Raw genomic sequence first — 26,272 nt, forward strand, 5'->3', positions numbered from 1 at the left:
GTAAATTGAACCTTAATGGGATGCTATAAAAAGCCCTTCAGATATACTGCATCAAATTTGGTTATACATTATGATGTAAATATTATCAAAAAATCTAAAAAACTTACACGTTGTCGACAACTTCAAAATGTTATAAGAAATCGATGACATGAAATAAGCTTTTTCTCATCATTTTTCTAAGAAAATTTAATAATACGATGTAGATTTTATTGTACGGTAATACATTTTGCGACCCTCAATATATAAATACTTATTGTTGCATGTAGATCCTCAAGAAACGTATTTAAAATTCGTCTTCTCCACGGGGGCAAGAGCGCCATACTTGCCTGGGGCAAAAGAGCCATAGTAAACAAGACATATAACCTCAAAAAGTTGCCGCCTCAGAGTGAAGTTTCGAAGTGATGGTGCGTGTCCACAAGCGAAAATCGTTGCGTAAATCGTGGTCGGAACAGAATATGGTTGCGGCCATACGATCCGTGACTAAATATGGGATTTCTGTGCGAAGAGCAGCAGTTGAACACGGTGTCCCTCGCAAAACGCTATCGAAATATGTGCTGCTGGCGTTGGAACCTGGATCGCAACTAGTTGAGCATGTTATCAAACTGGAAAGTCGGCTGTACGGAATAAGCTGCCACGATATGCACAGTCTTGCTTTTCAGCTTGCCGAAAGGAGTGGAATAAGTCATCCATTCAACAGGGAAACTGGGCTTGCCGGAACCGATTGGCTACGTGCTTTCCGACGTCGTCACCCTGAACTGACGCTTAGAGTACCCGAAGCAACATCTGCTGCTCGTGCGCAAGGATTTAACCGGGTTGCTGTGGACAAAGTTTTTGATCTCCTTGACCACGTTACAAGTTCCGGCAAGTTTGCACCCAGCAGAATCTACAACGTAGACGAAACCTCTGCTTTGACCGTAAGTTGTATAAATTAATGTATCATTTTTATCAGCAAATTAACAGGCATTCCGGTTTACAGGTTCAAACCAAGAATACAAAAGTTCTAGCGCTTCGGGAATATGAACCGTTTGATTGCGAAATTTTGATGATTTTCTTGTTATTGAGTTATATGGCCGTCTTGCCCCATGGGGGTGGCACTTTTGCCCCACACTGTTTTTTAGCCTTTGTTGATAAGGCATATGAAAACAATTAAGAAAAAATATTTAACGTTTACATATTCAGTTTCAGATACAACAGGTTTAAGTAGAGGATGTTTAAGATTCTATGTACATCATTTGTTTAAAAAAAAAGTTAGATTAACCTATGTTTATTGAAAGATTTTCTTAACGTGGCACACTTGCCCCACCTGACCCTATGTTCAATATTCAATTTGTATTCATAATGTAAATAGGGCTTGAAACTATCCATTTGTTTGAACATCATTCGAATATTCCACTGAATTTTATATGATTAGTGATGATTTTCTTAAGGTTGCCAAACTGCCCCACTTTCCCCTAAGCACTCGGAGAAAAAGTTTGTTGAGCTCTAGTGAACCGATCATCCGGTTCTTGTAAAAAATGAGCCATGAATCATTCACTCTCCATACCGATCCGGATCAGATTGCACATCTCTAGTTAGGCTCTTATGATTCTGAACGTAAGCAATAGTTTCGTTCCCAACAACTACGGTGGACGTATGCCCTTTTAAAGTGCATCCATGGCACACTACAGAACAATTCTAGAGCAGAACATTTCCCGCGGATAATTACCCGCAAAATTATCTATAAATGACTATTAAGTGTACATTTTCGAGGAAAAATTAGACTCCTCATTAAATGAGTAATTCGTTTAGCCATTTATAGTGATTCCTTCTAGAGTCTACAAATGACCGCTACGTAGGCTGTACATGCACTTCCTCTTCGAATTTTCAATTACACAAATCTCGGAAATCGGTGCCCAATTTCACCTGAAATTGTTACTTCATGTAGGGTTTTTGATCTAATTTCCGTCCTACTAAGCACAACCCGCGCCTTACCTCTCTTTGCTGAACGAGTTTAAACAAAAAATGTAATATTTCTGTCAAATATGACTTGCAAATTTATTCACCTTTCCATACGTACCGTTGGATTTGATAACGAGTCACAAATTGTTGAGATATTGTCTAAAATCTAACACTGCTTCTTGATTCTAAATTCGTTCTACGAGTTTCAATTCCGTCCTAACGCATTGAAACGCCATTAGATTTTCTTCGTCCTACGGATAAACGTAGAAAAAGGGGATTCGCTAGGAGCGCTTCTTTTGTTTTGAGAACAATGAGCGTAAATATTCATGCAATGCGCTCTAACAGGATTTATGTTGTAGCTAATGATCTAGCGCATCGGAACAAACCTATAATTGATTTGTGCACGTTGAAATCATTGATATTATTGATCTTTTCTGATCGATAGAACGGAAATGGGCGATTACGACGAAGTAGCGCTCTACCCTATGCTGCAGTGCAGCAAACGTGGAGTAACAATTTGAATGTTGCACGTGTCGTAGAAGCTGATATTTGTGAACTTAACGTTTAGAAGTTGTTCCTAGATAGCGATTACGATATATGAGTAACTATGACTCACAAACGAAAATATTTTACTCATGTATGCATTTATGGGTAACATTGTATTTATTTAATTAGTAGTGCCGGCTGACTGAGAAAATTTCCCTTACACAGACATCAAAATCAGGATAGTGAACCGTGACGAACGATACGACAGAAATATCCAAATGTTATTCAACTGTGAGAGTTTTCCTCAATTGTAAAACAAAATCTAATTTTCACCCATATCTCGATTACTTTTTCGAAGGGACGTATCAGCTTTTTAAACAATGCATTTGATCGTCAGTTTGTCGTAGCTGATAGTTCGCCCACGCATGCTAACACTACCATCAGATAGGGGAAATTTTCCCCTACCTGATAGTTGTTGTTAGTATGCGTGGACGAGCTACCAGTTACGCCAAACCGACGAACAAATGCATTGTTTACAAAAGCTGATACGTCACTTCAAAAAAGCAATCGAGATATTATTGTTTTCGTTCGAATCGTATTTTGCATACATTTTTTCTTATTTGTATGGAAAAAAACGGTTCGAACGAAAACAGAAATACGAGTGTTTACCTTGAGAGAACGAAGAGGATTCAACGACCAAAAATTGCTACCTTTCCTTTTGGATGCATTCCAGTTTTGTTTGAACCGGCACGGATGTTAATTTTCCAGTGAGAAAATGTTGTTCGTTGGTTGACTTGGTGGTTTGTTGAAGGGGGTTTTTTTTCTAGTGATTTTCCACTCATGCTTCTTCAACTGCTTCAGGTGGGAATTCCGATTGCACCACGAACAAATTGCTTTTAGTGTACCTATGCCTGCTTCCCGTGATGACGGCGATGGTGATTTTTGTTTTTCGTTTCCTAATTTTCTGCTGCGGCTAGTTTCTGATTTCCAATTGATTGCTCACTACAACAAATTCGGTTAATTTCAAATGTCTTCTCTACTAAAAGTACGATGAAAATGTGGACCACGACGGTTTGCCTTAGCCTGTGTTCGTTTCTTTCTCGTTCGTCAGTTTTACTTTCGATCTCTATTCCTGACCACACATACACCAAGAAAAGAATATATATCTGCAATTGTGTTGCGTTTCAAACTTCCCTTCCGTTCCGTACCACTTTGTTTTCTTGTTTGTTTTGTTTTCGCGCTTTCCTTTCCTGCTCTCTGCAGTGTAACTCTTCCAATTTGTTATTTGTATTCCTATTAACTTACATGTTTACAAACATTTTTTTGTTGTTTTTCTTCCTCTCGTAGGGTTTTTCTCTCATCTACGGTTGTTGCTGTTTTAATATAGTTTTTTTATATCTTTATTGTTATAAGTAATTTTTAAAATTAAAACTCTTTTGTTTTTTGATTACTAATTTACTTTGTTTTTCACATTCGCTTAGTCTCTTTCCAGAAATATATTAATTTTTTTGCTCTCTCCGTCTGGCTTTCGGGCTTATTTGTGTGTTTCTTCACATTTATGTTTTTTTTGATTTTACGATGTTTTCATCATTGTTTTCACAGGACTTTCCTTTTGTTTTGTTGTTTTTTGTTTAGAGTTGTTTCTTTCCTTTCTTTCAAATTACAATTATTAACACAGTTTAAAATGATTAAATCAATTGATATAACTCCTACGTAGTAATGCTTGTTCCTTTTTTGTATATCTCCTATAATGTTGTATGTATAATGGGTGTAGATATAGCGCTCGTGGGCAGAGAACCAAATCCTTTGCCGCACGGCTTCTGCACACGAAGAAAAAAGGGGTATATTTCCTGCCTTAACTTGGTACGCAATTTTTAAAAACGAAAAACTATCAAACAAAACTCAAACTCTCTCAGAGACGTTCCCGCACAACAACCGCTTCCACTCCGATCCGACCCATTCACACGACCATTCATTCCACATTCCTTAAACAATAGATAATAATTATATAAATTTATACAAATTGCAAACATGCATTTTTATAATCGAGAACTGTCCACAAAAACTAATAAAAAAGACGTAAGATCTTTGCTTATTCTCACCGAGACGCATCGTCTCTCTTTCTCTTGTCAAACTGGGACCTGTTTGTTTCTAAATCTGTCTGAAGGTAAGGGGTGTGACTCCTGCCCTGCCTGTCTCTATCTGTGTCTGTTGTGCTTTGGGGAGGCCGTTCTCCTAACCAATCAATCCTGTTCCCTTTGTCCTTATTTGTCTTCTTCCCTGTAAACAGATACGCACGACCACCGGGTCAACTCGTTTCCATTGTCCATCGCTCAAACCTAGCAAAAATTTCCTCCCCTATATTATACTGGAAGTTTAGCTTCATCAGTTGCGTTCCTCAAAGAACCTAACCTTGAAATGTTCCCTCTAAACATCGTTCGCGTTTTTCGGAGCTCGATTCGCGGCCGGTTTTTGTCGTGGCACAATAACCACAACCTGCTGCTGTTGTTGCTGCTGCTGCTGCTGGTGGACATTTAGGGTTGGACAAAAGTTTTTGAACCAAGGTTTATATCCCAGGGAGAATGGGTGGAGCGATATTGAATCTCGAAGAGAAAGTCTGCGGAATGAGTTTGCAACTCCCACCATATTCCAAACTCTGTAATTAGGGTAGCTCTATTCTGAGGCTCCATCCTAAACTCTGTAGCAAAGGGAAATTCCTTCTGAAGCCCCCCCACCCCATTCAAAACTCTGTAAGTAGGGGACGTTCGCTTCCGGAGGCTTCAGAGACTAACCAGCCCACGTATGACATTCTAGGTAAGGACCCTAGGATCTTTTTCAGTGGTTCTAGATACATCTTTCAAATGTTAGATATCTTTGGAGATGGTCTAGTTCAAAAAGTCTTTCCGAAGCCAAATAGTATCAGAAGGGAATGGATCTTACTGAGGATGTTCTAGGGTCTTTAAAAGGAAAAGAGGCTGTCTAAGGCACCTTTCTTCACGAGCTCTCGCATAACTAAATCGTTAAGTCCTTGTATTGAACCATTCCAAAGTAATTAGGCTACTATTTTTATTAAAAAGAGTTGCCGGAGTTTTCTTTTATAGAAGAACTTCCACACACATCTGAAAAGACCTCCCAAATGAGTTCGTAACATCATTTGGAGCAGATACTAAGGGCTGGTTTCCTAGCCTGCGCTTAAGTTGATTAAATACGCAGGTGAAGAAATCGACCCTTGTAGTCAGTTTCCTGACTCTCTGGATGTTTCTAAGCCACCAATTAATTTTATAGGGGAGGTCCCAAACTTGAAATCCTTTCAAATCGCCTATCAGATCTTTGGAGACCTTCGGTAACTACTGTGAGCCTTCCCAACTAGATTTGGTATAATGCACATTTGGCATAAATATGGAAAACTTATACCGATAAATAGTTCTTCGGTAAGTACCTCATGTTAAAAGAGCCGTTAATATTTAAGAACACATATTCATGTTCGATAAAAGCAATAAAATGCATTTATTTCAAGTTTATGCCAAATGGCAGTTATGTCCCGTGGGCATTATGTCAAACGGAGTATTCCCACCCAGACTCTGCACTCACAATTTTCAATGGAAATCAGAATTTCACATAATTTTCATATGATCTCATTATTGGGAATCTCACCATAAAAGCACATGAACCCAATGATTCATCACATAGATTTCACGTGATCATATAAATTTTATGTCCATTTCAGATAAAAATCATTATTTTTTTTATTGGAAAAATATCATGTGCGTTCTCAATGGCAACTTTTGTCAGTGTAGTTTTGAGCTTCCTGGGAAGGTTCTGACAAGAGTGTATTAGAGCCCTTGTTTGAGGATTTTTCTGCTGTTTTAGATCGACAATTTAGAAACTCCAAAAGGGCCTTTTTTCTACAGCCATTTGAACACAACTGTAATGTAATTAAGTAAAGTAATAATTAAATTCGACAGTCTCCCCCCTATTCTAGTCATGTGACCCTCTGTCGCTAATGAGGTGACTCTCAATTGTGCATTTGCACGGAGTGTCATCTCACACGACGTGACTTGTCTGTTCACTATTGACAAAGAATCACACTACTCGCAGAATAGGTGGGGTGGAGTGATTTCCCGAAAATGAAAATTATCTAAAGCAAACCACCGGAAACGCCGTGTAGGGGAAAAGGCCCTCTATGCGATTAAATTAATAGCTTTCGTGAATAAACTTTGATCAAATGCAAAATATCATGACACTCATGCGACACTCGTCAACGCATCAACCGACTATCGCTGACAGAACGTTTTGCCACGCAGTGAGAGGTAGAGCCATGGCAAACAACAATCACCAATAATGGTTGCTGCTCACAGGCAGAACGTAACACTCGCTTCGATGCTGATGATGAAAAGAACAACGAAAACAGTGAAGACTTCTGCAGTACGATGATGAGAAAAAGCGAAAAGACAGAAGAAAATGAATGCCTATTGAAAATGAAGCTGTTGGGCTCACTCATCAACACACTCACATAAGCAAGCAAAGCAGCAACTGGTTCAAAACGAGCACAGAATTGTCGGGAATGACCAGATCGGTGATGGATCACCACCGAAGACGACATTCACCAGTTGCTTTTTACTTCTTTCGTCAACTTGATGGATGGTCATGGAGAGTTCTTCGACAAGAACAACGATAGCAAGCATTACTACCATCAGCTGTTTGACGATCGTGATTGTGATAGGTCGCAACTCTGGCTGTCGATATGAAAGAACGAATTTATCTGAGCTCAATAGCTTTGCTCATCTCGAAACAGATTGCAACAACTTGCGAGCGTTCATTCAACCCATCCGAGCTACTCAGAGTTGCTTGTACTGGTGTTCCTTCAGTCAAAGTTCCACCAGCTTGAACTGACTCTATATTTGACACGAGTAATAAGGGCCTATTACGGGACATTAAGAGTCTCTAACCGATACAACGGCATAATTCCTCACGAACTGTACAGAAGCTCGCGCTGACATGATGAAAATAGCACAGCTTTTCAAGCAGGTGCTGACACACACTCCGCCAATACCATCAGCCTCTCGCTCACATGCTCTTCCTCCAGCTCTTCCGACGAGCCAGATGTCATGCAGGCGATGGTTTTGGTATAGAGTCCCTCTCACCCGAATGGATTAAAATTCAAGACCCCAACAGCCAGTGCTTGTGTAGTTCCTGATTGCAGGAAAATATCGACTGAGCTGAGAGCCAATTTTGGGGACGCCGATTGGGTGAGGGATACTTTATGGATAGCCGCCTGTTGCTCACAGTTCAACCAATAAAGAAATCAAGGTCTCCTACATATACTTACTCTTTCTAGATTATACAGTGGAATGTTTTGCACCTCCCTCGTCAACCTCCTTCTTGAAGGAGTTGAGCAATATTAGTTTTTTTTTTTAGTTTTCAAAAACACATGAAAAGCAACGTTCATTTTAGAATACTACCCGCCCGGACGTTCCCGTCCCTTAACATAAGGGATCTGAGTGATCCGGACCTCGGAAGTTCCCCTTATTCGTCCAGCATGTCAAACGAATAAGCGAACAAACACGCGCACGCGTAACCTCTCTCGACTCTACGTTTGATATGTACACAGTCACTAAACAATAGTTGTAATATATTAAAAACCAAAAGAGTGACAGGGTGGTTTAGCAGATTGCTTTTCATAACGGAACAATTTCCGCCACATGGGGAAGGGGGGTATGCCAAACTTAGATTGAAGAACCCTGACGTCAGCAGCAGTAGCATCAGATTTGTGGCACCGTGTCTTACCGTAACCGATCTCACCTACAGCAGCTCAATTGCCTTCCTAACCTACACACACCGCGCCTGTTTCATTTAATCACTTTTTGTTTCGATTTGGGTGGGGGAGTGCGGCGACTACGTGTATGTTGGGGGGGTGATAAGGGGGGAGGGGTTTAGGACTATCCTGGAAGAATTACTAACCATTCTGGTTCTAGGAAGAAACCTGCCTTGATGCGTTAGTTTGTGTCATTTTCAACAATTTGCTACCTGATTTGCTTGCGGAATATTTTTCCAATCAACACTTTTATATTTCGTAACACTTCCTAGCTAGTAAAAGATGGCGGTAACAGACGACGATACCCAACACGTGGAATAAATATCTATTTAAAAAAGACAAGTGCGCTTACCATTTGTTTGTCTTTCCCTGCCACGGCGCAGCACCACTCCGGGGACAAATTAAAACGTTTCCTACCTTTTCTTCCTAATTAAGCGACAGCATTTGAGAAAACATTGGACACTGAATGAAAACTAACGCCTCCCAACAGAGCTGCTGGGTGGGATTGCCTAGGTGGATGATTGCTGCTTGCTGCCGCTGCTGGTGGCATCCAGCGGATACTTGAGTGTCGTCTGCAGGGTATCGTTGTGCTCCTCCAGTGAGTTGGTAGCGTAGTGCAGTACCAACGACTTGAGCGAATCGTAAATGTTGTACGGTTCCGCAAATCCAAAGCCCCGTTCCGTTTGCTGGATGATACAGTGATTGACCGTATCGTTGCACTTGATGGACAGGGCATAGTGGCCCCCGCTGCCGGATCGTATCACGAACGTACCGTTTGGCTTGGGTGCCAGCTCCCTCTCGGCTTCCGTCCGATTGAAGTGCGGCTTCAGCCAGGAGCTCTCGTCATTGTGAGGCATTTCCTGGCTGCCGTGACTGTGAGAAAAGTAGCCATCCGTTTCCATTTGTTTGATTTGACCCTCGCTGACACCCTGCCGTTTCAGTTCCTCCACGTAGCCAAGCTTTTCTTTGCTCAGGGACATGATTATCGGATTGAGCTTGTTGATTTCTCGCTCCAGCATCCAGATTCGAGTTTTCTCCTTATCCATATCTTCCTGGAGTTGATCTTTGCACTGGTTCAACTCCTGCATCCGGTCCCGTATCAACTTGTTGTTGGTATTGATGCCTTGCTTCTCGTGAGGCTGTGCCTCGTTCACAAACTTGGCCTGTATCGTTAGCTGCTCTTGGAAAAGTCTTTCCGCTTCGATAAACGCTTCCTGGGCTTGCTTCTTCAAATCGACTTGATTCTTGGCCGTAGTGTACTCATCCGTCAGTTTTACCCGGTCCTGTAGCTTCTCGTTCAACAGCTGAGCCGTTTCGATAAACTTCTGCGCTAACCGGGGAGTGTCGTCCCCTGCGCTGCAGATGTAGTTGTCGTCTTCAAATCGCGAGATCGGGAACGTTAACTTGATGTCCAGAATCGTGTTGTACTCCTTCAGTGAGACATTGCGGTAAAAATTGATCAAGTCCACCACACTGTTGTGGCTGCAATCTTTCGTGAAGCCATATTTGCCCATCGAGTGGAAGATTTTGATGACGCGATCCGTACCGTCCTTCTTCAGCGTGAGCGTATATTCGCCACCTCCGCTGGTGGCGTCCCGCACCAAGAACGAACCGTCCTGTGCATCGGTCATCTTTTCCTTGACCTCGTCCCGAGTGATCTTGCCCCAGTACCACTCGGCCGCCCTAAGATCGGCTGGCGTGTCGACATCGCCGACCATTCGGAACATGGCCGTCCCCCGATTATCACCGCTGGTGGAGCCGCTGCCACTGCCTCCACTACTACTACTGCTACCGGTATTATTGTAGATCGTCCCTCCAATCAGGGGCGATTGTATCACAGCTGCCGGAGACGTGATGTTTGGTTTCCTCATGCTGCCCATTCCGCTACCGCTGGATGACGAATAACCACTGGACGAAGTACCGGGGGTTTGCTGCAGTAAGGTCTGCTGCTGCTGTTGTTGTTGTTGCTGTTGCAGAGAGGCCGTACTACGGGAAATTTTCCGTGGGGGCACTGCCGGCGCGGATGCAAACTCAGGTAGCATCTCGTTCCAGTCGACCTTGTACAGTAGCAGTTCCATTATCCGCAGGTGGTTTTCCGTGTTGTACACGATTTGACTGGAAAACAGAGAAGATGTGGGATTGAGATTAGAATGGGGTCTTCGTTGATATTTTCGAGAAAAAAAAAGAGAATTTAATATAGATGTTTGAGATTATAACAATGACCCCCTCGGGAAGTGCTTGGAGCTCCGGTGTACTCTCGTTGATTCGGAAGTTATCGATGTTACAAAAAGCGAAGCGTGGAAGTACTGCATAGAAAAATGAGCAAATACACAAACCTTTCTTCTGAGGTTGTAATCTTTGCTATCAAAATCGTTTGAAGCATTTACCGTTGCGCGGCAGATTGTTTATTGTTTATTGAAAAATTCAACTGACAATTATTGTCTAAATGAATAAAACTTAAACTAAATAGTTACGGTCAACGGTACGGAAATGGCCAAGTAGCCGATGAAGAAACACGTCAGCTGATACATTGAAGTCGAACATATAAAAAAAGTTGTTGAATTGCCGGCTGATTGCTCGTGTTGTGTATAATTCCGGCTCCGTGGTTCCAAAAACAGAAAGTCGCGTTGACGAAGAGACCTCTCAGGGGCATACATATTTAGATTAGATCAGCTAAATTATTGTGGTTGAATTATGGGGATACAATTCACTTCATGCACTGCTAATCCACTATATATTCAGCCTGGTGTTAATCAGCATTGTACACCTTAAATCAGTCAATAGTCAGCTTCTGTTCTTACAGTTCAGCATGAATTGTTACTTGGGAATGACTTCCGTTTTAACTCATCAGTAGAATGTCGCGAGTATTTTAGCTAAGTAATAAGTTCTATTTTATCAGTTAATGTGCACGTTAGTTATTCCCTATTAAGGAAGACTTTTCATTGACATACCAAGGTTTCCCGTAAATACAAAATAAAGAATTTTTCACAGAATGTTGATGATAATACCTATGGAATTTTGAGGAGAATTTAAAAGGAATTAAGGGGAGACACCTGTTGAAATCTCTACACTGAGGCAAAACAATCTTAAGAATTCCATAAGATATGACTTATGAACCTGGACAATTTTGATTTCATAAGATACTTATGAATTTTATATAGGCATAAGTTATGCCTTTCATAAGTACGACCCATGAATGATTATCGTAATACTTGGGGTACTACGAGTGGTTCTTATACAACTTTACACCTATTCTAATTCCCAAGCGTTGATAGACGTGAGAACAAATCACTGAGTCATATAATCTGAACACTCAGAATTCGATTCCGGTCTATTACTTTTGACGTTGGATAACGTCTTTCGGCAACATACGGGGGTACAAAATTGAAAACAGTCATTTTGGATGCGTTACGAAAAATTAAAAGATTTTGAACCATAATAACTCAACCGTCTCTCGATAGATTTACGAGATAATGGCATCAATCGATTGGAAATATTTCTAGCAATTTGCTGAATGTTTCAAAAATATTGATTTCATTCTGTAAACTATTGAAAAATGATTAAAAGTAAACCATTGTCTAAAAATGGTGAAAATCGATTGATTTTTTTATATTCTTATACTTTCTCCAACCGAGACATCAGATGCGAGTATCTGACACCTCTGATATTTTCTGTTCTACTATATAAGCGTCCAACAAGGTCGCCCGTTCCATCATTGTCTATCCGATCGTCGACCCAGCAGCAGAGCAGCAGAGCAGCAGTACCAGAGCAGCGGAAGCAGAGCAACGGCAGCAGAGCCTGGGGGCGAAAGGGCAACTACGCCGAGTGCGTTGGTGCCAGTGCTCCGGTATACTGGGCCACCGTCATGGAATGCCCAGCTGCTGCAGTTCTCAGTCGGTCGTATTCACCGCATGCTCCGCAAGGGCAACTACGCCGAGCGCGTTGGAAAAAGGGCCACAACATTATCAAGAAAGAGTTTAACGATTAATTTTCTAATGCCTTTCCGACACTTTTTTCATATGACTTTCATCGGCCTCATGATATTCATGTGATATTGTGGTGGGATTTTTAGCTATGTGAAATTCACATGGTTTTCATCCATTAGATACCTATTTGGTAAATTTTTTGAGTGTATGCTTCGGCAATCAAAATATTGAATTTCATTCCGCTGCATCCATTTAGACCATAAGTCCAGGGCCACCGCAGCTCTGCAAGGTAGGGGAAATAGATCTAAGATTGGGCCCATCGCTAAAAATCTGCTATTTACCATTCTTATCTATATGAACGCGTCGTTGGGACGGTACTTGTGTGGCATATGTTAGAGCTAGTGTAAGCGGGTCTTAACTTGACGCTTAACTAGTCAGCAAGCCGTGCGTCCAGCTCGTCGATGTCAGCGCCGTTACAGTTCAATGCCGTTATACGGCGAGCTCGATGGCAACGCTTCAATGAACACGCACGGACAACTCCCAGACTTTCGGACCATCTCTCAACGAGGTAAGTCACACAGTACTGATGGATATTTTAGGGCGCTATTGAAAATTTAGTCGATAGTTTAATTTTAGATATGGATGGAATAATAACACTGCACTGCACTTGGAATTCAAGACACGCCTACACTAATCAACCATCATCGAACCTACTCGATGAGGATATCAATTAACTAGGGAGAGCATGACAGAAAGATTCAACCATGTTTTAAATGGATTCATTTTATCACTCCTTGCGCACCACGAAGGAAACTGTTTTGAAAACGAAACTCTTTACCATCAAATTGGTCGTCCTGAAAAGGACGGATTTTGTTAAAGGGTGGAAACTTCGATCGAATTTAGGCCTCCTTTTCGGTCTTCTTGGGCAACAGGACGGCCTGGATGTTTGGCAGGACACCACCCTGAGCGATGGTCACTCCGGAAAGAAGTTTGTTCAGCTCTTCGTCGTTGCGGATGGCCAACTGCAGGTGACGTGGGATAATTCGGGTTTTCTTGTTGTCACGGGCGGCATTTCCTGCCAACTCGAGAACTTCAGCGGCCAGATACTCCATCACCAAAATGGGATGAGTGTCGGTTGTCTCTACGGGCATGAAACGAGACAGCGTTGCCAGTATTCCTGATTTATTTGATTTTCCAGATTTTCAATCGTCTTGCCAGATACTTACCCCGATATAATTCACTTATATGTTATTACGTTTATTTCAAGAATTTTTAATTATGTTCCGGATTTTCTCAGATTTTTTAAATATGTTGCTTTAGAGAATTTCCAGCCCAAAACGAAAACCGGTTGGACATGAGCGTTTCCGAATTCAGTCCAATAGAGGCGATGGGGGCAAGAAGACCATACGGGGCGAGATGGGCCACCGTTCGTTTGGGCATAATACCTATTAACTCAATCTATTTTTTTTTACAAACTTGTTGAAAATGCTTCTAATATGCATCTCCATGAAAACTGTATCAAAATTCAATTACATGTCTAAGATAATAATGGAAATGTAACATTAGCTCAAAATCTCTAGAATATTATAAGATATGCAGTCAAGAAAACAAGCATCGCATTCACTATATTACATTTTACTGATTCGCTGGTTCTTCAGCGAGCAATACACGTAACTGTTGCTAAAAGAACTTATGTATCTATTTCACTTGATTCCTGCATGTTATTTTCTAGTGAAAACCTGTCAAAACCTTAACTTTTACTGGGGTGCTCATATTGCCCCGTATGGTTGTTGATCGGAGCAAAAACTGAAATTTTTCAAACATAATCATAATCAGTCTATCATTCCAAAACCACAACCAAAACGGCCCTTTTCAGGGCCACCAATAATTCGACAAAGAGTTAGTTTTGAAGACAATTTCTTTCCAGAGTGATATTCTAGTTACACTTAAATTTGGGGACTATACTGGGGTGTGGGAACGCTGGAAGGGGAGATGCTGTCTGTCTTCGAACTACCAACATTATTCCAAAGCTCCTCCAGGGCGACAGAGTAGAGTAAACCCAACAACATCAGCCCAACAAAACGGCCCTTTTCAGGGCCATCAAACTTTCGCAAAAATATAATATACACAATTAAGTACAACACATAACAGACGTTATCCAACGCCAACCCTGCGGTCGTATCTAGTATACAACCCTTCCAACTTTTTTAAGTTTAATAAGCTAACGTATGAATTTTGTTGCATAAGCCAAACTTATGATTTCCATAAGAAATCCTTTTGTCTAAATTTCATAAGCGGTTCTTATGGAATTATACGTTCCTTTGGCTGAGCGTAAAAAAGGGTATTTTCTGTTATTTTTTTTTTTCAGAGCATTAGAATAAATGCAATCACTTCGCGTTTCCAGTATGCTAAAGGGTGATACGGTCAAAATTTGGTCAAGGGAAAACGCGTGTAAATCGGTGAAATCGTTTATTTAAAAAATCAAATTAAATTTCTTTTTCAAGTTCAATTAGTATAAAATTCAGGAAAAATATTCAGTTAGGCTTCCGCTTTTCCAAATCCGAATTGCCGGGCCTTACGCTTGACCCCTGCCATCAGATTTTGTACAGCCACCTTGTCCACCTTCTTCGCCGCAGAAAGCCAGTTTGCCTTGAACTGCTGCTCGCCCTTAGCAGTTTTTTTGGTCTTCTTTAGGTTCCGCTTGACAATAGCCCAGTATTTCTCAATTGGGCGGAGCTCTGGCGTGTTGGGAGGGTTCTTGTCCTTGGGAACCACCTGCACGTTGTTGGCGGCGTACCACTCCATGGCCTTTTTACCGTAATGGCAAGATGCCAAATCTGGCCAAAACAGTACGGAACAACCGTGTTTCTTCAGGAAAGGCAGCAGACGTTTATTCAAACACTCTTTCACGTAAATTTCTTGGTTGACAGTCCCGGAAGCTATGAAAATGCTGCTTTTCAAGCCACAGGTACAGATGGCTTGCCAAACCAGATATTTCTTTGCGAACTTTGACAGTTTCATGTGCTTGAAAACATCTGCTACCTTTCCCCTTCCTTTTGCCGTTTAAAACTCCTGTCCCGGAAGCTGCTTGTAGTCGGCTTTGACGTAGGTTTCGTCGTCCATTACCACGCAGTCAAACTTCGTCAGCATCGTCGTGTACAGCCTCCGGGATCGCGCTTTGGCCGTCGTATTTTGTTTATCATCGCGATTTGGAGTCACTACCTTCTTGTAAGTCGATAGTCCGGCTCGTTTTTTGGCTCGATGCACGGTTGTAGACGATACACCCAGCTTATTTGCGGCATCTCGGAGAGAGAGGTTAGGGTTTCGCTTGAAACTACCGGCAACTCTCTTTGTCGTCTCAGCGGCTTCCGGTTTTCGATTTCCCCCCGATCCAGACTTTCTGGCTGTCGACAAACGTTCCCCAAACACTTTAATTACATTTGTAACGGTTGATTTGGCAACTTTTAGCGATTTTGCCAACTTTGCGTGCGAGTAGCTCGGATTTTCGCGATGCGCGAGCAAAATTTTGATACGCTGCTCTTCTTGCTTGGACGGCATTTTGACAACTGAAGAGTGAATTCCAAAATCAAAATAGGAGCAACATTCTACACACACACACCTTCAAAATGAGGGGTGTTCAGGTTTTTTAAATGCACAATTGAAAGAAATACGTCAAGTTGATATTGACCAAATTTTGACCGTATCACCCTTTATTAAGCAACATTTCAGCTTTATTTTCGAAAAAGTAGAAGGGTCTGTGCCTAGGGGCACGAACGGAAGTTTGACGTAGGACCGCTAGTGGACGGAACAAATGTGAACATTTAGTTCTTATAATTGATCAATCATCAATCATCATAACTCTTTCCGTTTTTTATTTGTAAGCGTATCAAATTTGTAGTATTTATTTCAAAGAGAAAGTTGATGAAGAGAATCCAAGGGACTGTCAACTTGAGTATTATCGATACATCTACCCGACTTTAAAAGGTGTATTTTGAATTTTTTGTTATTTATAAATTTTTATGTTTTGTGTATTTTGGTATTAAAGTGTATTCAATTCACCCCTCACAGGATTTCCTTCCGAATTATATGAATGGGGCGGGGCGGAAAGTATCGTTTATGCAGAATATGTAAAAAAAAGGAGGGACTTCGAGAGATTGAACTCGTGAGAGCTAATTTTCTCACAAATTTGATTTTATTGGCTTTCTGGGGACTGAATATACACCCAAAGCGAATTATTCCCACTTCCCTCAAATTCTATATGGATTTTTAACAGTTCCTGCCAGCGTGTTCTGGAATATGGTCGAACGATGATTAATCTCACCAATACATTCGGGCCTACAATTCCACACCTTATATAGAGACCAGGTTGAGCCTTGATAGCTAGCTGCTTGCGGGAACTGATGACCTTGACCAATGTCCAAATAACACTCTTTTTTTGGTGGCCCTGAAAAGGACCGTTTTGTATTGATGGTTGAGTAATTCTGAGCTGGGTGTTCAACACGGATGAGGCTGTCGAGCTGTATGTCGTTTGGAGCGAGGGTGACACGCTTGGCATAGATGACCGACCCGCAGCGACTCACGAAGAGCTACTGATTCCGATCCATAGCATAGCGGTGCAGCTTCTTCCTCCTTTGATGGTTGCTTATGTGGGCTCTGCAGCTCGCTGCTTGCAGGCAGCCTTTCGTTGTTACTGGAGAACAATTTTCAACGCCACACGCCGAAAGCACTGCTACTGCTGCTACTAATTTCGACGACCGAACACCACCACACAGTGGTGTGGTCGTTGGGAGCGTGTGGTTCTGAGTATGGCGATGAGTGTGCAAAATATTACGCAATTCCATCCTCCCTATTCGCACGCGCCCGAGGATCGGAGGCGAACGCCACTTCGACTTGTTTGGTCTACTTACTACTCTCTGACGACTGTGCTGGGGAAGCAGCATATGCATGTAGGTAATTGGTGGATTTGTTAGTTAATTCGACACTTTTGGACAATGCTGGACATTTACCAGTTTTTCTCTAGTTTGTTGTTAAAAATCAACATTCGATGCGTAGCCATATTTCTGATCGATTAGTGATAAAATTATTGAAATTGGACCAGGGGCAGCTGAGTTATTAAAGTTCAAAATCTTTCTTAATTTGTTACATGTTCCATTTTCGGTTTTCACAAAGTGTACTCCCATATAGAAATCAAAGACGTAGTCCTACGTCAAAAAATTAGCCTAATATATTAATATTTCCGCTTTGGGTAGCAGTGCTGACATTTGTCATTGTCATTGACAGAATATTGTGCGATATTGACGAAATTGTTTTTCACATAGTCACTGATAGACTTGATCAAAAAAAAAACCTTTGTCAAAACCACATTCATTTTTTTTCACCTGGTAACAAAAAGTGTAATTTCGTGCATTATGAATCACATTATTGTTATCCACGCAGTTCAGAACGTAGATGCTTGTTCACTTTAACGGCTCCATGTAATTATTTTGCTCAAGTCATATAAATTCGTTTCAAATTTAGCTACTAAAAATCTGCAAAAGTTCTGACAATGCTCGCTGACAATTGACATGGTTTGTCTTGACGATGACTGTTAGCTCAAATAAGTGTAGTAATGAAATTGGGTTGTTAGCGGAATGCTAAATAAAACAGCAAAAAAGGTTATCTTCCATTTAATTCCACTTAATTAATTTTGGTATCCATGACAGATACGTATTTCGACTACAATGTGCAGTCTTCATCAGTGTCATTCTCACTAAAGAACTTTTCAAAATCTAACCCCCTTAAGTACTCATCCCCTAGGTAAAAAAGTCAAGATCATAGGTATATAAATAAGTGACCAAAGCATAATTTTGAATATCGGCATGTAGGGTAGAGAACTACTTCGGCCTAATCGCCCATTTTGGGCCTATCGAGCAGAAAATTTCAAATAAATCCTTGATTTCAGAGTAAACAAGTCAATTATGCGTTTGGTACGATACTTTAGTTAATAAGCTACCGAACGAAGTCAATGAGAACGCGTGGTATGAAGGTTTGCACCCATAATTCCCAAAAACAAAAGAAGCGCTCCGACCGAATCAATTTTTATCTTCATCCGATAGGCCGAAGCGAATTCATTGGCGTTTCAATGCGTTAGGCCGAGTTTAGAATCCGTAGGCCGAGTTTGGCGTCAAGAAGCAGTGTTAGACTTTTGACAATATCTCAATGATTGGTTTCTTTTTATCAAATCTTACGGTACGTACGGAAAGGTAAATAAATTTGGAAGCCACGAGTAATAATAACATGCTGTTTGGTGCTAAACTGCGCTAGATTAAGAACGACTAAGTGCGGGTTGTGCGTAATAGGCCGGAAATGGGGTAGTTAATCCTATTGTCGAGATTTTGCAGCACTGACTCTAAGACTCTAAGTGGTATGTGAATCTCTAAAATGACACCATTCTAATGTTTCTTCTTTTTTTCTTCTTTTCTTTATTTAACGTCGGTCTTTGTTTCGCAATCTAACGAACATCGATTGCCATCCATTGACGGCAATCGAATGTGCAGGAAGGCAGCTTCCACACCTGCGTAGGATATCGCACCCATTCAACACACATGGGCCGGGACCAACGGCTTTACTTCCCTTCCGAAGGAAGACGTGACCAGAGATTTTAATGCCTCAGAAAAATTCCACCGGCCTCGGCTGGAATTGAATCCAGACCCATTGAGGTGAGAAAGCAGTCACGCTTACCACTACACCACCGGCGCCGGCTAATTCTAATGTTTCAGCAATATTAATTTTAGACCAGAATGGTAAAGAAAAAAACAAAATGAAGGTTTTAAGCATAATCATCAAAAGAAACAAGCTTGGCGAGTTTTGGCAGGCTTTCATTAAGAATTTCATCCATAAGTCACTCAGTAATTCTCATCGAATTCAAAATTCGCCTGAAAATTTTCGTCCAGAATTCTCTCATAACTCTAATGAGGAGGGTGACTTACCCATTGTTTGTACCTCTAAAGTAAAGCTTAAGTTCATTACGAAAATCCTTCAAAACGGGTATTAAATCAAATTCGAAATATGTCTCAACTAAGAGGCAGGTATATCAAGAAGACTTTAGCATGCAAAAACCGTTTTGATGAATAATCAAGATTGCAAAAATAGCCTGATACAGACAAAGGGTTAATGGATCATCCCTTTCGGTAATTCCATCAGTCATCGTTGCAAGCCCATGCGGATATAAAGGCACACAAAAAAAAACATGAAACTAATAACCGGAATACATACACAATTTTCTCCCAGGGAGGACGCAACAGAATATGGCACCAGACTTGTATCAGTATCGTCGGTTGGTCCTTGATCCCCCGCTGGCACTGCATTCGACAGATTCGTATCAAATGGATCATGATGTACTTGAGCGTCATGTTGTGATAGACCGGGAGGTCCTGGATGTGCAACCGAAGCTGTTCCACCGCCACCGCGTCGCTGATGATCTCTGCAAGGACAAAGTTGAGAAATCAAACAATCCGATTGGTACAGGGGGAAACGAATTCCAATAAACATACTTGAGGCGTCCACAAACTTGTCGTAGAACAGAACCGGAATGATCGGATCGGGCAGCTCGCGGAGAAACTTCTTCAGCACCGTGGCCACGCATTCGGGCGAGTAGCTGCTGAGATCGGTGTTGATTAGGTTCTCGTTGAGCGAGTCACGCAGTTTGGTCACCTCATCGTAGTTGGGCGGTGTCGTTCGATACAGTTTGTATAGATCTAGGTTATTGTCACTCATCGCTTTCTGCTCGAGCTCATTGCAGAGTATTATGACAATTTGCGGGGCCGGCAGTTCGGCCACATTGAACTGATGGCACAGGCCCAAACCAAACACCGGTTGCATTCGGTTGACCGTCGCCACCGGCGCTGTCGTCGCCGTCGTCGTCGTTGTCGTCCGACTGCCAGTGTCTGCTGTACACGGCTTAAGTCCCGTGGCCGAACACTGCCGGTGGACAATGAGATTACACTGCTTGCATAGCAATCCCTGATGTATCAGCCCACGCAAGTACTGCTGACACTTATCACATTTAACCAGCTTCAAGAACGAATGGTCTACTAGGTCGTGCGAGTGCTTGCTGCCGAGTGGCGCGTCGCTGTCTTCACCGGCCATCTTCAGCACAATGCCGCCGCTAGTGGTCCGATTCGTTCCACCGCTTTGGATAGGCTTCTCCGCACTCGTCAGCAAATCCTTTATGGACGCTAGGATTGTTTGCTGATGGAATTCATTTTTAATACCCATTTGCTGCAGGAGAAAAAGAAACATGAAGTAATTATACAAAGTGTGAAATCACAGTTCGAAACCTACTCCTAGTTTATCACGATCCAGGTTCGATAAATCACAGCCTTTTATATCTTTCGCTTTGAACACGTCAGCGTAGGTGTACAGGTTGTTCGCAGCCATCCATTCCAAAACGTTCGCTGACGTCCACTCGTTAATTGACTGCAATGGTTGAACCGCCGATTGTCGATTTTGATTACTAGGCGAATTTGTTGCGCTTACCTTGTCGGTACTGTAGGTGGCCGGCATCTTCGGATAAACGTCGGGATTTCTTTGGCACATATCGTGAACGGCTAGCGGTAAGCACTTGATGTGGAAACACGACCAGCATTCTGAGGGGAGAATCGAATCCAAAGTGAGTAATGATAATAGCGGAAATTTTTTAAACTATTGAAAAAAGGCATCCTTACGTCTACACTGTCGTCCTTGCAGTCCGAGCCCCCAGATGTAGTCGCGACCTGTGGTTGTGGTGGTAGTAGTAGTCCAGCGGCGTCAATTTCCCGGCGACACGCGGAGAGTGGGTGAGAGAGGGATACAGAGAAAAGAAAGCAACGAGTCAGTGATTATCGACTCTGCTCATATTGCCCCTTATGTTTTTTCTTTGTGTGGAATACTTACAAAGTAAACAGATAATAGGAGTTACAAAATAAACAGGTACGGTCGTGTGACATTTGTTAATGTTTTTATTACTTAATTCATCCACTTTATTAACTATAATGATAATCGATAATGAATCGGTATTATTTTTCAAATATAAGAGGCAATATTTGGAGGAAAAATTGGAATTGTAATATGTTTATTGATTGGTGCAAAGAAGGGAAAAGGCGTTCGCTTGCTCCTTGATTGCTTTCTCCCTGAATTGCTGGAATTGATTCGATTTCTACAACTTAACTAACAGTCCATTTTACTTCAAAACAGCAGGGAGAGAAAAATCAATGTGGGTACACACAGACCAGATACCTATCTATTTGTCGATTTGATGGAAATGCTGAAAATATATTGGTGCTTCCCGCGAAAGTAGTCGCAAGCGAAAATCATACTTCATCGTTTTCAGTGAAAACTCGCTCAGCACAAATATATTTCCAATACAAAAAACAATGTTCTGTACATCTAACCACCATTCATATGGAGTGTATTTACAATCAGCGAGAGAGAACGAAACGTTAAATTTTCAAGCAAGCAAACGACACTATCGCGTTAAGCGTATTTCGCTGCAAACATGACAAGTTGCTTGAAAATTTACAGTTCACGCTCTCCGCACCAGTCACTAACATGCATATCCGGACCAAGAGTCTCCATTCTTGTTTGTTTGTTTGTTAATCTATGAACAGCGATTAGAGTCAAACATTGCATCAAACCGTACGGTACACATACACAGTGTGATATTTTACTCAGAACAGTTCAGAATTTGTGAAACTAAAGCTTGCAGAACTATTATATTCGCAGGACGGTAGTGTGTAATCATCAGGAATATAATTGGTCATTCATGTGATGGTTTGTAGAAGGATAATCAATCAAAAAGTTTTAACATTTGCACTTCTTGATTTATTTTGATTCGAGGAAGAAGAAGAAAGCGTTTTGATTGTCGTTTTTTTGGAAATTATTATTGCATTTATTGCAAAATTACTTGGGAATAACTTTGTTTAAGAATTTATTTCACTGAAATCTATGGAGAAGACAGTCAGAGAAAAATACGTAGGTTATTTTTGAGGGATTTGTAAACTCTCTCTCACTGAGTTGACAATCACCGTTAGCTCTAATTCACAGCTTGTATGTATTATTAAAAATATTAATAACTACAACATTGACTTGGAATTTTGTTCAGAATCATCTTTGACTTCACCGCTGACGTCGTCTGAAAATTCTTCCAAAATTTCCAACACACTAATCCAGTAATACATAGTAAGGTTTTACTTGGTTTTTTTAATTGCAGAACTGTAGAAAAAAAATGAGAAATTTTATTCCGAACTTGTACAGACTTAGTTATGTTAATCCCATTTAATGACAGAAAATAAAATTTGTTGATTTCTTACGGATAATGGTCAATTGAATTTGTATCAACTTTTCAGCAATTCAAAAGCCCAGTAAAAAATACTGACTCAAATAAAATAATCTACGTGAGTAGGCATAGGTTCCTAGAAATTCACCAGGGAATTGGATTTAAAGTCACCCGGGAATTTTCTTGGAATCCTCATCGGATTTTTTTGTTATTCCCCTTGAAATTCTAATCAGTTTTTTTTCTTCAAATTATCCTCCCTTTGAATTCATCAGAATTCCCATTAACTTTTCTCAGAATCTCCTAGAAAACGATCCTTGAAATTCCTTTTAATATTCCTAACAGAATTCTATTGAAATTATCCTCAGCTTTTCGTTGTGTAGGGTGTGCTACCTGAAAAACCTGGAATATTAAGGGAATTTAAAAATTCTCGTGTGAATGAAGCTATTATCTACAAATTCCCATGTAATTCTGCTCAGAATTCCTTTTAATCTAACGCGTCATTGTGACGGTACTAATGTATATTTTTGGTCGCTATTGAATGGACCCAAATTAGGGGCATTTAGGCCGGCATTACATCAGCAACCTGTGCACGACACAGGTGTAAACAATTAAAAAAATGCATTTAGATTTTTATAGATTACTAGCTGAGTGTGCCCGGTCTTGCTCGGAATTCAATATTAGCTTGAGTTTATGCGCCGATTTAAAAAAAAAGCATGCTATATTGTACGTTGCCCCCCCCCCCCTATTATCTAAGGGGCTACCCCCTATGATTATCTCCTTATACCCCCACATGCCTAATTTGGTTCCATTTGCTTGATTAGTTCTCGAGTTATGCAGAAATTTCTGTTTCATTTGCATGGGGAGGGGTCTCGAACCATCATAAGAACCTTCCACGGCCCCAAAAACCCCTGTATACAAATTTTCACGCCAATCGGTTCAGTAGTTTCCGAGTCTATACGGGTCAGACAGACAGACAGACAGAAATTCATTTTTATATATATAGAAGATATATATGGTCACATTATAGCTGAACTTCTTTACTCCAGACCACAAAAAGGGTTAAATTCAGTTGTGATGGTCTGCCTAATCCCTAATGCATTGATTTCTAAGCATGTTGATATCACTACCATGACAAAACTCGTTAAACAGTGCACCTAAAAGCGAGCTCTTTTGGGTGGCGGGTGGCAAGTTTGTGAATGGTCAAATGCCTGATGTAAGCCAAACAGACCTTCTTATCACCTCTTGAAACATACCACACATTTTCCACAATACATGGCGGTTTGCACCACTGGTTCCCCCTTATTCTGCGAGTCACGTGACTCTCTGTCACCGGTAGGGTGACAATTGTCACCTCGTGTGAGGTGACTCTCCATGCAAATCAAATGGAGAGTCACCTCACATGAGGTGACTATTGTCACCTCATCGGTGAGAGAGAGTCACGTGACTCACAGAATGGGGGGGGGGGGGTTGTAATTCAAGCTTTCAGCAGTCACGCATCAAACGGGAGCAACACGGAAACAGCAGTCTGGTACGCTTTGGACGTTATCATACTTGCAGACCGGTTTGAATGTGTGAGTTTAAATTAAAAGAACATTTGTGATGTATGGGTGCCCAAAGTGTGCATTTCTCGCTGTGCACTTGGATATCTGATTGCAGACAAAAAGAGTAATGAAGAAAGAGAGCGCAAAAGCCGGCTCTCACTCTCTTGTCAGTTGTGAATCTCTCAATTACCGATAGTTGCGCCGGTACGCCTGTCAAAACTTATGAGCTTCCCCTGGTTCATTCTGATGTTGTTCTGATGAATAAAAATGTTAATTAATTCAAGTTCGCTACCCAGGGGACTATGAATTTTGTTTGTATCAAAAAATGTTATCGGAAGTGTTTGACGGATATTCTTTATTACACTTCAGTCGAAAGATAAAAACGAGAATTCAAGCTGAACATTGTATTAGGTCCTAAGTAACATTGACAGATTCTCTCCGTCAACATTCTCTTTGTATCTCCACGGCCATGTAAATACATTGCCAAGTATTTTCAGCACACAGATCGATAAAAGAAGCCTTTATCTAGCATCTAAAACGACAAACACAACAAGAAATGGTTATGTGCTCAAGTTATTAATGAAATAGAAAGTCGACGAAGAGAATCGATCAATATTACTTAGAACCTAATGCAATGCTCAGCTGGAATTAGTTAAGTTTTGCAATTCCTCCTACTTCGGTTAGCGCGAAAAGGACCATGCAAGTTTTGTTCATATAAGATGATAGGTTCTTCAAATGTTACGTTAGGTAGTGATTAATATAGTGATGGAGAATATGTCCCTCGAATTTATGGAGCATTGAAACATAAAACAAAAACTAACATGTGGTTGGTGTATAGGTAAACAAATGAGGCACGCGACGCCTCTGCATTACATCCATTTCTCCTACCTTGAAAATTTTCTCACTGTTTTAGTAGAATATAATCAGAATTTTCATTGAAATTTGTTTCGAATTTGTTTTGAATTGTGAGTAGCGAATTTTAAACACAATGGCCGGGTTTTGGAAGGAATTTACTAGCAACAATTCTTGATGTGACAATTGAAAGCAACTTTATTCTGGATGTTAGAAGGTTAGCTCTACTGCAGATTCAGCAACGCATTTCAGAATGCCTATTAAATCACGTCCATTCTTGTCAGAATTTGTTTAAAAATTTCCTCAAAATTAAATTCGTTCGGAATTCCTTTTGAATCATCCGCAGAATTTATTTTGAATAATCCTCATAGGCTCACAATTCTCGTGGAATACTACTCAGAATTACCAGGGAATGCTCCTCACATAATTCTATGAAAATCATCCTTAGATTTTCGTAGTGCGGGTGTCTACTACATGGAAAAAATCTCGAATTCTCAGGGAATTTTGTATCAAGCATGAAGCTAAATTCAAAAATAGAATACAATATATTGAAGTACGTCGAGGAACCTTCTCAAGAATTTTAAAACATTTTATAATACAGCCAAATTTATTTTCCTCGTTATCAAATTTTACTCATTGAACTTAAGAATTCTGGGGTGGATTTAGCATTAATAATAACTTCTGAAATCTAAATTGTTTTTTAGGGTGCTGAATAAAATTTTAAACTTTGAAAATTTTTTGAAACCCTGGGTCTAATAAAATCAGACTTAGACAAATTTTCTAGAATCTCGAACGAAAATAAAATTTAATAATTTAATATTCGAGACGTCGGACACTGAATATTTTCCAAGCGCCCAGATTTAAAAAAAAATGCAAATCGTTAAACCTTTTACAGCTTATGGGCTATAAAGAATGACTTTCATGGGTATTTCCAAGGAACTCTAGGGATAATTTCAGAGGAGAATTTTTAGGAAAACTTGAAGCGAAATCTAAGGATTCATTTCAAGTTAGTTCTGTTGAACTCCAGCTTGCAGGTGAAACGTAAGGAGCAGCGAATCCAAACGCATAAAGCAACCAACGATGAAGACAAAACGCTTGCTACTAGTACCATGATAAACTCTCTCTGTAATATAGCTTGATCAGAGTTGTAGAAGGATAATGATAATTTGTTTCCCCGCTTTGTTGCAATTTACACGACTGAGGACATAGCTTGATCGGAATCGAGAAAAGACAACAACAAAATCCCATTAACACACGTGTATCATCTTCGGCTTTACTTCGTGAAACAGCTTGCCAAAAATTTGGTCGTTTCCTTCTACCGGCCCGAGCGAGCTATATTACAAAGGCAGTTTGTCATGGAAAAAAGGAAGAAGATTATATCTCTATTGCTTATCATCATCGCCTGTCATTTTGAGTTATT

The 26,272-nt window shown here is 40.8% G+C and overlaps 1 protein-coding gene across 7 annotated transcripts in view; it reads right to left on the minus strand.

Moving 5' to 3' along the window:
- Positions 1 to 26,272, minus strand: part of Pi3K21B (phosphatidylinositol 3-kinase regulatory subunit alpha) — a 121,473-nt gene that overhangs the window by 930 nt on the left and 94,271 nt on the right. For 3 of the 7 annotated variants that reach the window (XM_065226072.1, XM_065226076.1, XM_065226075.1), the window contains 7 exons: positions 21,079 to 21,171; positions 20,871 to 20,918; positions 20,683 to 20,792; positions 20,488 to 20,622; positions 19,698 to 20,424; positions 19,420 to 19,627; positions 2,979 to 10,354 (listed from right to left, as the gene is read on the minus strand). In XM_065226072.1, coding sequence (XP_065082144.1) covers positions 8,749 to 10,354; positions 19,420 to 19,627; positions 19,698 to 20,424; positions 20,488 to 20,622; positions 20,683 to 20,792; positions 20,871 to 20,918; positions 21,079 to 21,171 — 2,927 coding nt within the window. In that variant the 3' untranslated portion in view covers positions 2,979 to 8,748. Of the gene's footprint in view, positions 1 to 1,358; positions 10,355 to 19,419; positions 19,628 to 19,697; positions 20,425 to 20,487; positions 20,623 to 20,682; positions 20,793 to 20,870; positions 20,919 to 21,078; positions 21,172 to 26,272 lie in introns of those variants that run through there. The other 4 variants (XM_065226074.1, XM_065226073.1, XM_065226077.1 and 1 more) reach the window with 2 other exon arrangements.

Source organism: Ochlerotatus camptorhynchus, unplaced genomic scaffold (genome assembly GCF_037179485.1).
Source record: "Ochlerotatus camptorhynchus isolate MF236.1 unplaced genomic scaffold, CSIRO-AGI_Acam_v1.1 ptg000244l, whole genome shotgun sequence".
In the NCBI taxonomy this organism is placed as follows: domain Eukaryota; kingdom Metazoa; phylum Arthropoda; class Insecta; order Diptera; family Culicidae; genus Ochlerotatus; species Ochlerotatus camptorhynchus.